Genomic DNA, 14,351 nt, shown 5'->3' with positions numbered 1-14,351 from the left:
GGGCTGCTTTAGGATGTGCCTGTTGGTTCGCCGGCTGCTTTAGGATGTGTTGGTTAATGTGCCGGCGGCTTTAGGATGAGCCAGTTGGTGTGTCGAATGCTTTAGGATGTGCCAGTAGGTGTGCCTGCAGCTTTAAGATGTACAGGCTGGTGTGCCGACTGCTTTAAGATATGCAGGCTGGTGTATCAGCTGCTTTAGGATGTGTTGGTTGATGTGCCGGCTGCTTTAGAATGGTCTGGCTGCTTTAGAATGTGCCAGTTGATGTGCTGACTCCTTTAAGATGTGCCATCTGCTTTAGAATGTGTTGGTTTGTGTGCCGGCTGCTTTAGAATGTGCCAGTTGGTGTGCTGACCCCTTTAAGATGTGCCGGTTGCTTTAGGATGTGTTGGTTGGTGTGCTGACTGCTTTAGGATGTGTTGGTTGGTGTACCGGCTGCCTTACGATGTTCCAATTGGTGTGCCGGCTGCTTTAGGATGTGCCTGTTGGTTCGCCGGCTGCTTTAGAATGTGTTGGTTAATGTGCCGGCTGCTTTAGGGTGTGCCAGTTGGTGTCGACTGCTTTAGGATGTGCCAGTTGGTGTGCCTGCGGCTTTAAGATGTACAGGCTGGTGTGCCGGCTGCTTTAAGATGTACAGTCTGGTGTGTCGGCTGCTTTAGGATGTGCAAGCCAGTGTACAGAGAGCTTTAGGATGTACAGGCTGGTGTCGGCTGCTATAGGATGTGTTGGTTGGTGTGGTGGCTGCTTTAGAATGTGCCAGTTGGTGTGCCGACTCCTTTAAGATGTGCCAGCTGCTTTAGAATGTGTTGGTTTGTGTGCCGGCTGCTTTAGAATGTGCCAGTTGGTGTGCTGACTCCTTTAAGATGTGCCAGCTGCTATAGGATGTGTTGGTTGGTGTACTGGCTGCTTTAGGATGTGCCTGTTGGTTCACTGGCTGCTTTAGGATGTGTTGGTTAATTTGCCGGCTGTTTTAGGATGTGCCAGTTTGTGGGTCGGCTGCTTTAATATGTGCAGGCTGGTGCACTGGTTGGAGTGCAGGCTGCTTCAAGATGTGCAGGCTGGTGACCCGGCTGTTTTAGGATGTGTTGGTTGGTGTGCCGGCTGCTTTAGGATGTGTTGGTTGGTGTGCCGGCTGCTTTAGGATGTGTTGGTTGGTGTGTCGGCTGCTTCAGGCTGGAAATTGTGCCAGCTGGTTAAAGATGTGCTGGCAATCACCTGCTGTGCAGGGGTTCAAGTCCCCTACTGATACATTACACACTGCTTATGAATTGTATGCAGGCAATCTTCTAATAAAGTGTCACCAAGACACAGGCATTAGATATCATGCAGTTATTGATCAGTAATTAATTACACTGCTATAACAAAAAATAACAGACCCTTTTCTTTCATTTTAACAGAACAATATTTTATGTTTTTTTTTTAATCAAACGGTCATAAATGACGTGGTGGTAAGATTAGGTTCCAGCAACAGCAGTGAAATATGGCAGCATACCTGATGAACCCTCTGAACCTGAACACTTTGTAGTCCACATGATTTTATGAGCAAGCACAAGACAAACCTGCCATTTAAACACAATCACTTTTGTAAACTCAACTGTTAAAAAAGGCTTACTCTTTAAAAGTAGAATATAAACCACATATACACTCGATTATACTTTTACAGCAGGAAGGAAGACCATTCATAATGGCATCATAAATGTTTAACTGTGTCCTGTTGCACGTTTACAAATCAAAGTGCTGGACTCAAAGACAGGTAGATGCTGAATAACAGCCAGAGCAGCGATTTACAAGCATATTTTAGCCTTTTGTTACAGTTGTATTTCATCATACCACTGAAACAACGGTGTATGACTGTAGTGAAAGAAAAATAAACAAATACAAATATTTATAAATTCTACCATTCAGGATATGGTGATGTCTGATGCCACATGTTTGGGTCTTTAAATTTGAGCACAAAGCTACGAGGCTAAAGAGTAACAGAAGCTTAAAGTAAGCAGGTTATCACACCCACCACTCTAGTAATCTGTAGCTAATTTGTAGAGGGGAGTATTATCAACCTGTTGCCTGCTGCCAACCCCAGCTAGAACTGCTGGAGCAGCAGTAGCATTACTAGCAACTAACTAAACTAAGCGCTAACTCTTTCATAATTCAGACTTACCAATACCAATACCAATGAAGTGCTATTTGAGCTGGTTAATGGTGTAAAACAGGGATTTCTTTGCATGGGCAGTGCTATGCCCCTATCACTAGCATTGGAAGCCTGTTGGGAGCATCTGCTAAAAGCGCTGTATTTAGGAATGCTGGGGGTGAATGGAGGTGGGCTATTTGACAGAAGTTTGTACTTGTTTTGAAAACAATGCGTGATCAGGATGTGCAGTCTTTAAACCCTTGAAATTCTGCTATTATGGCATATTTTGTAGGTTGTAAGTAGAAATGTTTAACATAGCTGCAGCAATAGTCACATTCTTAATTTTGTCCATCGGTGCTGAAATAAAAGGACAATCTCCCCAATCGTCATAAACATAAAGAACGATACATTCAAACAACCAGTGTGTGATTTTCTTTTTTATTAGCAGTTCTCCTCTTTTGACAAATGGAATGAATCAGGTTGGCGAGTTATTTACAAAGTCCAGTCAAAAATGAGTTAGAAAGCTGTCATTAAATGGTCGAGAGGCTTTTTTTAGAAGAGTCTTTTAGAAAACAATCATCTCCGAGAACGAGAATCGGGGTGGGGGGATGTGTGGGTGGATTCTGTGAGAGCGCCCTCCAGTGGAGAATTAAAGGCTTGTGCTCGAGAGCGCCGCAGCCACCCTCGCATCAGCTAGGGTCATCCCCCGTGTCCACCCACTGTGAAGGACACAGGTCAACCAGCCTCTGCCGCTCACTTTCCACAACAGCGCTGACATTATCACGACTCCAGCTGAAAACACAACACCGAAACCTCTAGCTCACTCGTACTTGTTATAAAGTACATATTAGAAATACTATTGCTTTTAAAACCATGCACGCCACCTGAAAAACTAAAGAGACAAAAGTCACATGGAAGAGAGGGCAGAGGAGAACTAGCTGCCAACGACTTTTGAATTTTGTAACTGCTCTGAGCAGACGGCTATGGCAGTCCACCAACGAGCTCAGGTATGTCTTCACTGAGGGCCATGAAGTTCGTATAGTGACGTAACGCAGAAAACAAAAGAGAAAAAAGTAAGGAAATGGTGGTGAAAGTAAAGGAAAATATATTCTCATTTGTATTTATATAGATTTTTTTTCATATATGTTTAACAATATAAAGAAAATTCTTCTCATAGTTGTAGAGTTTACGTAAAGCTCAATATAGAGTTTTATTATAACAAAATAGGCAGTATACTGAGGGTTAAATATACGTTAAAATCTCAGTGTACAGTTAATTCTCTCATATTTGCATTGCAGTTTCTTTCCTAAAATACACGATCACCTGGATTTAAAACAGAACAGAACACAACGTTCAGCCTCTCAGCTTTGTACCTCAGTCCAAACTTAGAAGAAGCACCTTTCTCAGATTAAAACATTCAGATCTTTGAGGAAAGACCTTATTGTGTGCCACAACAGAAATCAAATCACCCCTCTCCTTGTGCAATGGTGAAACTGGATAGTTGCATAAGTTAAATGGGTTGATCTTAATATCAGTTTCAGTTTGGGGAGTATATGCGAGAAAAGTGTTGTTTTTTTAAGTGGCTATGGTTAACGTAGCTGAAATACATGTCTAAGGAAAGAAAAAAAAAACCCAAGAACAACATATGTTACCTAGAAAAGAACTGTCCGAAACATGCGTTTAATGCTAAAACGTGCAAAGTGTTGCTTCATGTATTATCCAAGTGAACATACACATGAATGCCTTTACTTCGGTTAATATGAAAAAGAAAATAAAACACAAAACCAAAAAGAAACCCAGATGTATATAATGCATTAAAATCCTTTTGTTCCATCCAGAAAGTCACCTCCCTTAAACATTAAGGAATCTGTACCATATAATCTCCCCAATGAGTCGCTGGTTAGGCGGAACCCCTTCCCCCGGAAGCTCCGGACCGAACGACACGCGCCGGTGGGCGTCTGCGAACGTGTCCTACAACGCCAGCGTATCATCGCCTACGCTGAGGTCAGAGTGCCAGTTCACACAGCAGGCCAGGTTGGTAGAGAAAACAAACAAAGAATAAAATACAAAGAAAAAGATAAAAACAACAAGGTTTTCTTCCACTGATGCCATCTCACAGTTTGTCTTTGGCTGGCACCCAGATGTACGGCCCAGACTGTTCTTCAATGATCTGTTTAACCTGGTTGTAGATCTCCTCCAAGGTATCTCCTTGTACAATGGCTGAGAAAGAGAAAGACATAGAGTTACATCAGTGAATAGCTCTCACATTTAGAGTCTGAATCAATAAAACTAATGACTATAAGTCCCTCTTATTCACACTTGTTATATGTTCCTAATTTTACCCCATTTTCTATCCACTTTGAAAGGCCAAATTTCCAATTCCTGTACATATGAAGCTCCCAACCCAGGACAATGCGTACACAAACCAGGGTCTTCCCAAAACTGTAAAATATCAGTTTTTTTATAATTAGTGTTTGCTTGAATGTTCACTCTTTCCAAACTACTGGGTATATAAGTTTAGAATAGTTGCCAGCTGAATAGTTGGAATGGTGCCATTCCAATAGATATTCAGATCCCCAAAATGTCTACAGTAACTTTTTTCCCCACAAAAAAATGGAATTGAATCCATCTGTCAATTCCTATTATTTCTACTATCTGTAATAATAAAATATACCAGCCCCGCTTAAAACACTAATGGCTAGCTTGTGATGCCTACCAAATTTTTTAACTGAATTAATGGCGAATGTTTCATAACAGATGGATGACACTGTGCTGGTTAGATTAGCAGGTGCTGTTGTTTGATATAATATGTAGATTATGGCTATAGCTCACTCTAGTCTTTAGTTATGGACCTCAGAACACTGGAATTCAGCTATCGGTTCAGTGCTAGCTGAACCCAGCTGAACCTAGCAGTAAGCATTGAAGGGTGTTAACCCCAATGTTTATGAACAGTTTTCTGAGCTAAATTCATTGCTGATATATGATTTTTGATATTAGGATGATGTTACTGTTGTTGGTTAGATATGCTAAGTTCTGCTGTTTGTAGATCTGTTAAAATGACCAGAACTGTAGTAATGGTTCATAGAGGACCAGGGAAGGCGAATAATCAGAATAGATTTTTGACAGCACTAACTGTTACATAATCCTGAGTGCTGCACTCACAGGTGAAGTGTTCTGTAAACTCCTGCTCCAGCTTCATGGCTCGGTCAAACGTCTTCTTGCCCTGCTCCTCTGACAGCCTCTTATTCATCTCTCTGATGAGAAACACAGATATAGACTTTACACATTCCCCCGTAAAATGTGTGTTAGGTTAGTCTACACTTGTTACACTATCACTATAGTGATTTAATTTGTAACTACTATCAGTACAGTATTCAGAGATAAATTATACACATATTTACTATATTATTAACCTACTCAATTAACAGTATAAATTTAGTGAATTAGGATCATTGTAAAGAAAGAAAATCAGTCTGGGATGTTAAAGAAAGGCTACAAGAACACAACCGAAATATTTAAAGCAGTAATGCTGACTTACAAAATGTTTTCCACTGATTTTGGTTTGACAAACACAGCAATAGGGAAGAGCTGTGCCAGCTGGAGTCGTTTGATGGCATTGCCAGAGACGTCCAGGATGCAGTGTTTGCCCTGAACAGGTGAGGTAAAGTAAGAAATGTTCAATATGGATTTTAAAGAATAAAGTTGTATCTTCTAATCTTTTAACTGGATAAATGGAAGAGAGAGACGCACCTTCTCTGCAACCTCTCGCACCGACTGCACGCTCGTCCCGTAGAGATGGTTGTTGTACTGGCCCGCTTCTATGAACTTGTGATCCTGAATGTCTTTCTCCATTTGTTCTCGAGAGACAACAAAATGGTAATCTCTGCCGTCTACCTCGTAATCACGCTTTGGTCTAGTTGTGTCTGCAATAAAGAAAAGCAATAGACAGTGTGAACCTTTTGATTAAGGTAAAATACTTAATTTTACCAAACTCCAATGAAAAGGCACTTATCATGGATCATTATTATTTTTTAATTTGTTTGGGAATCTTTCCACTAAACCAAAAAAAATAATAATGTGCTGTATAAACATATAAAATGTACCATTCAATCCTTCAATCAAAATCATATAAGGAACACAAGCTGCAAAACAAGCATGAGAAATTCAAAATGCCATGTGATGTCAAAAGCATGGCCATATTTACATATAAATAGTTATTCAACCTATAGCATGTAGTAAGAATACAAATGTATACAAATCTATGTATCTGCGTTATGCTGTTTGTCTTTTTTACATTTTGACAATTTAGTCATATTCTAACAAAATACAGATACCAGTCAAATGTTTGGACACACCTTCAATGTTTTTCTTTTTTATTATTATTTTCTTTTATTTAATTATATTATATTTATTTACTACATTGTAGATTAATATTAAAGACATAAAAAAAACAATTAAGAGACACATATGAAATAACGTAGTAAACACAAAGTGTGTGTCCTATACAATCCCCTGACCTGAACCTGATCAACTAAGACGGTGATTTGGGGTGAGCTGGAGCTTCATAGCGTAAAGAAAAAGCAGCAGCTATTTTTCATCATCTCCAGGAACACCTTCAATACACTGAGAAAACTATTCCAGGTGACTCATGAAGACACTGAGATTAAAATACCAAGAATGTGTAGATCTGTCCTTAAAGATAAATGAGGCTACTTAAAAGAATCTAAAGTATAAGACATATTCTGTTTTTATTTTATCATAACATAATTCTGCACGTGTTCCTGTATAGCTTTAATATAGTCTTTATTATTACATTTACAATGTAAACATGAAACATAAAAAGAAAGAAAACACATTTAATGAGAGGCTAGAGGTTTTAGGGGTGTCCAAACTTTTGACTGATACTGTATAATGAATGATAAAGCAGTAGAAAAGCTCCAAAACGACTTCTATACAACTAAATAAAATATTAATACACTGAATTTTATTGAAATTTAAGAAGGAATTTCCTATGTACTAGATACTACATGCGAAGCATCACATTACACTGCCAACAGTACTGAGTATGATTACATATGTGACAATTTTTGTTTAAAGATTGGTATTACAGTTATTTCAGGTTTCTTGTTATAAAATTTAATGCACACTGAATTGGACTGGACTACAGAAGAATATCAAATAAAATGCAGTAAATGAGCTCTATTAAATCTAAGTTAGTCTGTGTATGTTTATTGTTATCTGAGGTGTGATAAGGAGAGTTTTTATACACTCACGCGGAACGCAGGATCCAAACTTATCAGGAAACTCTGATATCAAGTCATCATTGATCCGGTCCTTCATTGGGCCGAGAATGATTACCGGTCGAGTGTAACTCACTGCAAACACAAAGACAGACCGACCTGTAGCTCATCACATTCAAACACAGCCTGAGCACCAGAACATGTTCAGTAAACCGGGTATAAACATGGGATAAAGCACTATACCTTCCTGCTGCATCACTGTCTCATATGACAGAACATATTCCTCCTGTCCACCTGAAGAAGCAGAGAAAGCAGAGCACATTTAACAAAACATGGTCATTCCCATTCAGTCAAACGACAAATCAACAATGATTAAATTCATGCAGAAACAGGATTGTGTGATGCAAACGTTCTAGATCCATTATTTACCATTTATCTGGGAAAAACTGTTTTTGCATGTACAATACCAGACTGTACTAGAGGTACGTACATATAAATACAGCAAAAAGTAACAAGAATTTCACATTTTGAAGATATGAAGTTTGATAAGAACGATTCTGGATCTTTCCTGAAGAAAAAGACTAGGGTGTGGATGTGTTCAATTCCATCACCAGCTCTCTTAATTAAGCAGTAGGGCTTATATATCTGGATACACTTAAAGCTGATTTCCGTAAATTGAGGAATTTGGGGGAATTAGGGCCCTCTCTGGTGAGAATGGGTAATTGCACAGAGCATGCAGAAGAATCTTTTTAAACTGGGCGGGTGTGATGCGGTCTCCTTTTTATAAGTGAATGAGCTACTGAGCTCTGACTTTCCCCTTCTGAAGTCCCCATTGCTCCACCAGCTACTCGCCTTCAGTAAAACTGAGCAGAATCCTCTTTTAGAGGCTTTACATGTGACCCGACACCCCAGTTTATTAGTCTTAGCAGGGATGGTCATTCCAGCACAATTGTACACTTATTTGTGGTATTATTATCACAATATTTCTCAGAAATACTTCTGCTTATAGTTAAAAATATATATATATATATAGACTGCCACTTTAAGAGAAATGGTGAATTAAACAAAGCAGTATTTCTCTGACTCAGCAAACTGCACTGTTGGTCTTTTAATTGTAATATTTCAATGGCACAGTTTCTACACAAACTCTAAACTCTAATGGGTGTCATCCAAACCACTTCCACAAAAAAAAGAAAAGAAAAAAACTTACTATTTATTTGAATTAAACTGCACACAGATGGTAATATCTGAGCAGCAGGTGTCAGATTACAATATGGTACATTTGTAAACACTTGTCTAATGTTTCAAATATAGGGAAAAGTACATCAAATTGCACAGCCATGCACTAAAGCACTGATTTACCAAACGTGGCACTGATGATGAGTATAAATAATACTACATTCAAATGAGGAAAGCTTTGGAAATATTTAACAAATACTGAACACAGACATTTAAAAACACTACTTTGTTTGTTTACTCTAATAGTAGCTTTTTTCTAAGCTAATAAACACTTACTATACAGTTGAGGAGTTTTTTTATTCTAATTTTCACAAATGTCTAAAAAAAAGAAAAAAAAATTGTCACTGCACTGTAGAAACACGGTCCAGTGAAAGTATGACAACCACCTCCTTGTCTCTTCAAGAGCATTTTTTTCAGCTCTACTGAGCAAATAAGAGCACTTTGTAATTCTGTAGCTATTCTGCTTCTGTTTCTCTGCATACTTTATTATTATCCTCCTTTCACCCTGTTCTTTAATGGTCAGGACCCACAGGAGAGAAAACCACCACATAGCAGCTATTATTTGGGTGGTGGGTCATTCTTCTCAGAACTGCAGTGACGCTGTTTAGCATGGTGGTGGTGTGTGAGGTGTTAGTGTTTGTGTGTTGTGCTGGTATGAGTGGAAAAGACACAGCAGTGCTGCTGGAGTTTTTAAACACTGTGTCCACTCACTGTCCTCTATATTACTCACTCCTACCTTCTCCTCCCTCGATTTAACTGCTACCCAAAGAAGATTAAAGTTTAGTCATTAAAAATGTATTCTAAACTTAAAAATGAGAGCTCTCTGCATTTGTGCCTCGCTTGTGTGGAACCACATTAGCAATGATCAAACATTTATCTGACAGGCCGTGAACTGCACAGAGGAGATGGAGCCAAAGGGTCAGGAAGTGCTTGCAGTCTCAAACTGCTGAAACACATCATTCCTGTAATTAGGTAATGCTTCAGAGAAGTAATAAAAAGAGAAGTGATAAAAGAGTTAGCAGCCATAAAGAGCGAACTCCCGGGCTAAGTGAAGCAGGTCTCTGATAACAGGGGTAATATCCGTTCTGAAACGGCAAGTAGTTCTAAAGCAAGCTCTTGTACCTTGCACCTTCATCTCAATTTCCACAATGAAATGCACGCTTTCTGAGTGAGCATTCGGAAGTGTTCAGTTGGTATTATATTATAAAAGTCAATGACAGTCATTTGTTTTAAGTTATTAAGTAATTACTGCTGCTGCAGATTGCCAGAACAGGATGTTTGTGCTGGAACTAAGATTGAAACTTGTGCTAAAAGGACTAAATGTGTTATTTGCAATGAAAAATGATATACTCAAGAAAGCATACTGTTAATAATGATACAAATAAAAATAATAAAATTTAGAGGTGTTGCCCACTTATTATATGTAATGAAAATAACACTCTCTATTGTTCTTGTTTCCTGTACAATTGTAAGCTTTTTTGCACTATAAGGAGCATTAGAATCCTTTAATTTTTCCAAAAATCATCAGTGTGCCTTATAATGTGGTGTGCCTCATGTATGAATTTTATCAGTCAGATTCTAAGGAGCAGTAAAGCCACTTCGCTGAAGTACAGTGTTATGCAGGAGTTTCCGTTTAGTTCTCTAGCACAAAGACATGAGACTGGAGCAGTATTAGCATTAGCCACTAACCGTGTTAAGCACTAGCTCTTTTGCTGTTCAAAGGTGAGTATTCTCTGCCTGTAGCCTGCAGCTAACCCCAGCTAGCACTGCTAGAGCAGTACTAGCATTAGCCGCTAATCAGGCTAAGCGCTAGCTCTTTTGCCGTTCAGAAGTGAGTGTATCGGACTGTAGTCTGCGTGTTTACCCTGTTAAAACAAGCTACATGGGACGAAACACTAGTAAATATCGCCCTGGCTTACCGGAAAGCTCAGTGTTCCTCAGTTTAGCTCTGTCGGGCAGCATTAGCCGCTAACTGCAGCTAGCCTTATTGGAAATCTGCAAATCTTAGCTTACTGTAAATAAACTGAAGCACATTACCTCGCTTTACCAAACTTTCACACAAAGCAATCCAGACTGTTCTCATACAGAGTTCCCCAATGGTGGAACAAACTACCTTCCACTACCAGATCAGGAGAATCTCTCAAAACCTTTAATGAACTCCTAAAGACTGAGCTCTTCAAAGAGCACCTACTCTCCTAACACTCATAACTAACTAACTAACAAACTAACTACTTCTAACCTCTTCATTCTTTATCCCACTATTTACCTTTAACCTCCTTTAGGCTCTGCCTAAAGTATTTTTGCCTTGGAACTTTTATCTTTGCCTTATGTCCTCTATTGCTAAATGTACCTCATTATTTATAAGCTAAACAGGCTTATAGTTGTTAGTATAAGTGAAGTAAACTAATGTTAGACTAACTAATAACATTTTCCTAATGAAAATAAAGCTTTTTCAGAGAACAATAGTATCAAGCATAATAGTATTAACTTTGTGGCCAAATTGCAATAATAAAAAAGCAGCTGCAATTTTCATATATAATACCTGTGATAGATTGGTGTGTTTGTGTGTGAACATATTCATAAACATTCTTTAAAAAAAAATAATAATAATAATAAATAAATAAAAATGTTATCGATATCATGATTAAAAAAGGCTGGGCATTATAGCGTAATTATTTTATACAAGATACAAAAAAATAAGCATATTGTAATACCATGCAGCTATGCATGTTACTATTATTTATTTTTAAAAAAATGGTAATTTGTGTGAAAATGCTTTGGTTTTCAGAAGGATGACACTCAACAGAGTTTTGTGCAATGTATGTCATAAAAACCTATTATTATTATTTTACCATCTCAAACTACATGATCCAGCAAAGTTCACAGAGCTAGTAAAATATATCACCAAGAGTAATATCAAATATTACAAATATTACAATTCACCATTACATTTTCTATTTTAATTTATACAGCATGCTGTGTTTTAGTATGCTAAAATAAATAAATACTGATTTATTCTTCTAACAATTTAACATTATTCTTTTGAGTTGAGATTTATCATACTATATTGAATCATATATCCCCATTCCTCTTATATATCCTAATGTGAAACTTCCACACTGTCCCATCTTTCATATGTATGTGTGTGGTGGGTAAAATAACTAAAAAATAACTAATGTTCAGTCAGGGCAGACAGAGGGAATAAAACAAGGAAAACAAAAGACAGACAGACCCACAAAATCCAGACACAAGATGAGAGAAAATAAAAGGGAAGACACTTACGGTAGCTACTTTCACTATCACTGGCATTAGAGGTTACATGCTCTGAAATCAAAAGAAGGGGAACATAAGAACCACCAACAGAAAACCACCCCAGAACACACAGCAGCTCAGACAAAATACAGAACAGTACAGGTAATAATTTAGTTCACCAGCAGATGGCAGTGTTAAGGACCTATAGAACATTCCAGCTGAAGCCCAACATTCTGCTGCTGCAGGTTCCCATCACTATAAAAAGCAAGCAGAACCCAGCCAGGCTAGAGGTAAAAACGAGTGAAGAGCGCTGGAGATGCACTGCAGCAGAAAATCTAAATCACTCTTGCCCAGATCTTATGAAATTTTTACTGTTTTGCTTTTGACACTACAATATTCATGAGTCCTTCAGGGGGTCTTAACACAGCCATGGTGCATATTCATCAATAGAAAGACGACCAACTCCACCACAGAAAGATGTTTCAGAGTGAATCACTCAACAAAAAGTGTCCAAAAGTGTAGAGACAAGGAGTTTTCAAAATGCTTTCTTTCATTAAAGAAATTCTTTGCATTTCTTCGCACTTTAAAAAATCAAAAACAAAATAGTCAATAGATATTTATTAACAGATATTTTATTAATATTATTATTAAACTATTTTGGTCAATCATTATTTGTAGGGCAAACAAAAAGAACAGAGCTCTTTTACATGTATCTGTACTATACGTATAACAAAATGTTTGCTTTATTCTAAAAGATTGAAGTACAGTACAGGCCAAAAGTTTGGACACACCTTCTCATTCAATGTGTTTTCTTTATTTTCATAACTATTTAAATTGTAGATTCTCATTGAAGGCATCAAAACTATGAATGAACACATGTGGAGTTTTGTACTTAACAAAAAAGTGGCCTGAACCCAATCCAGATGGTTTGGGGTGAGCTGGACCACTGAGTGAAAGTAAAGGGGCCAACAAGTGCTAAACACCTCTGGGAACTCCTTCAAGACTGTTGGAAAACCATTTCAGGTTACCACCTCTTGAAGCTCATTGAGAGAATGATGCCAAGAGTGTGCAAAGCAGTAATCAGCGCAAAGGCTGCTGTTTTGAAGAAACTAGAATATATATATTTTTGAGTTATTTCAGCTTTTTTTGTTAAGTACATAACTCCATATGTATTCATTCATAGTTTTGATGCCTTCAGTGAGAATCTACAATGTAAACTGTCATGAAAATAAAGAAAACGCATTGAAAAAGAGAAGGTGTGTCCAAACTTTTGGACTGTACTGTAGGTTGGAAGATGATCATGTAAAATAAATTCTAGTGTATAAATCACACAAATGTCAAAAGTTGACCACCCAATGGAAAAAATGACAAGGAAAAAGATTATTAAAAAAAAAAAAATGCTAAATAAGGAAAAGGTGGATAAGGAAAGGGAAGACTAGGCTGAGGGCACGAGGGGAAGGCGGCAGGGACATCTAAATCTGCAGCAGCCTTGGAGAACTTACTCATGCCTTTGTCGTCACTCAGGTCCTGTGGAGCAGTCGTCAGAGAGCAAACAGAAAAGAATCACAGAAACAAGTGTTACCACTCTTCAGTAATGCATGTGGCCTTACCGATGAACAAGCCACCCACCTCTATATTGCAACAGCCCCTCAGAGAAAGTACACACAGTCATCCCGGTAAATGGTTCTGCTTGTGCTTTCCCCAAAATACATTTAGGAATAAAAGCATGCCTGATTAATGCTGCATGAATCCCATAAATAAAATCCAAATAAATACATAATGGCTTTGGTAGGAGATTAATGCAGGTTTACAGCAGTTAAGTGGAACAGTTAACCACTTTTAGAGTATAATTTTTTTGGGGGGTTGCAGTATCGAGGAGGTTGATTGCCCAGCAGTTTTCTTGCTGCCTTTGTCCGTGAGGCGGCCCTGCCCTGTACTGCTGACTCGCTCTACTCTTCCAACTGCCCGCTGCGCACATTTGTACTTACGGTCCAGATCGCTCGTTTCCTGCTCGCTCTGCTCCTTGTTCTTGTAGAAAGGGAATTTTCGTGAAAAGAGGTTCTTTTTACGCTTGTCATTGAGCGACTGCGGAGGAAGAGAGGGAGGAGGGGGTGGAGAACAAAAAAGGGAGATGGAAGGAAGGTGTCTAGTACAAGTGTGATACAAAAAACAAAAAAAAGCCAACTGAACCCACATTCATGACTCTGTTGCCACGTAAACATTTCAACAAACATATGAACCAAACAGTATTTAGATTATGATTCAGAGCAACACAAAAGGATATTGTATTACAGAGGTGGATCAATGCAGTGTTAAGAATCCTGCATAGGGGCTCTTATTGGTGTAGCACAGCATAGTCACCCAAAACAGGAATTGAACCCCAGTCTCTCAACATGGCGTGGTAGCTGATGGGCAGGCAGTGGAATTACGGAAAACATTGTGCCAACTACATTATAATCTTAAAATTACCCCAGATGTAGCTGTTCAGCCTATAT

The 14,351-nt window shown here is 38.4% G+C and overlaps 1 protein-coding gene across 28 annotated transcripts in view; it reads right to left on the bottom strand.

Moving 5' to 3' along the window:
• Positions 1-2,547: 2,547 nt before the first annotated feature.
• dlg1a (discs large MAGUK scaffold protein 1a) overlaps positions 2,548-14,351 on the bottom strand; it is a 187,068-nt gene continuing 175,264 nt past the window's right edge. For 20 of the 28 annotated variants that reach the window (XM_022675135.2, XM_022675137.2, XM_015605555.3 and 17 more), the window contains 8 exons: positions 13,845-13,941; positions 11,887-11,928; positions 7,609-7,659; positions 7,399-7,500; positions 5,876-6,048; positions 5,664-5,773; positions 5,288-5,379; positions 2,548-4,345 (listed from right to left, as the gene is read on the bottom strand). In XM_022675135.2, the coding sequence (XP_022530856.2) occupies positions 4,239-4,345; positions 5,288-5,379; positions 5,664-5,773; positions 5,876-6,048; positions 7,399-7,500; positions 7,609-7,659; positions 11,887-11,928; positions 13,845-13,941 (774 nt within the window). In that variant the 3' untranslated portion in view covers positions 2,548-4,238. Of the gene's footprint in view, positions 4,346-5,287; positions 5,380-5,663; positions 5,774-5,875; positions 6,049-7,398; positions 7,501-7,608; positions 7,660-11,886; positions 11,929-13,358; positions 13,384-13,844; positions 13,942-14,351 lie in introns of all 28 variants that reach the window. The other 8 variants (XM_022675138.2, XM_022675139.2, XM_007248252.4 and 5 more) reach the window with 2 other exon arrangements.

Source organism: Astyanax mexicanus, chromosome 5 (genome assembly GCF_023375975.1).
Source record: "Astyanax mexicanus isolate ESR-SI-001 chromosome 5, AstMex3_surface, whole genome shotgun sequence".
NCBI classification, from domain to species: domain Eukaryota; kingdom Metazoa; phylum Chordata; class Actinopteri; order Characiformes; family Acestrorhamphidae; genus Astyanax; species Astyanax mexicanus.
Note: the sequence above shows the minus strand (reverse complement) of the source record. Positions and strands in the feature narration are given on the sequence as shown.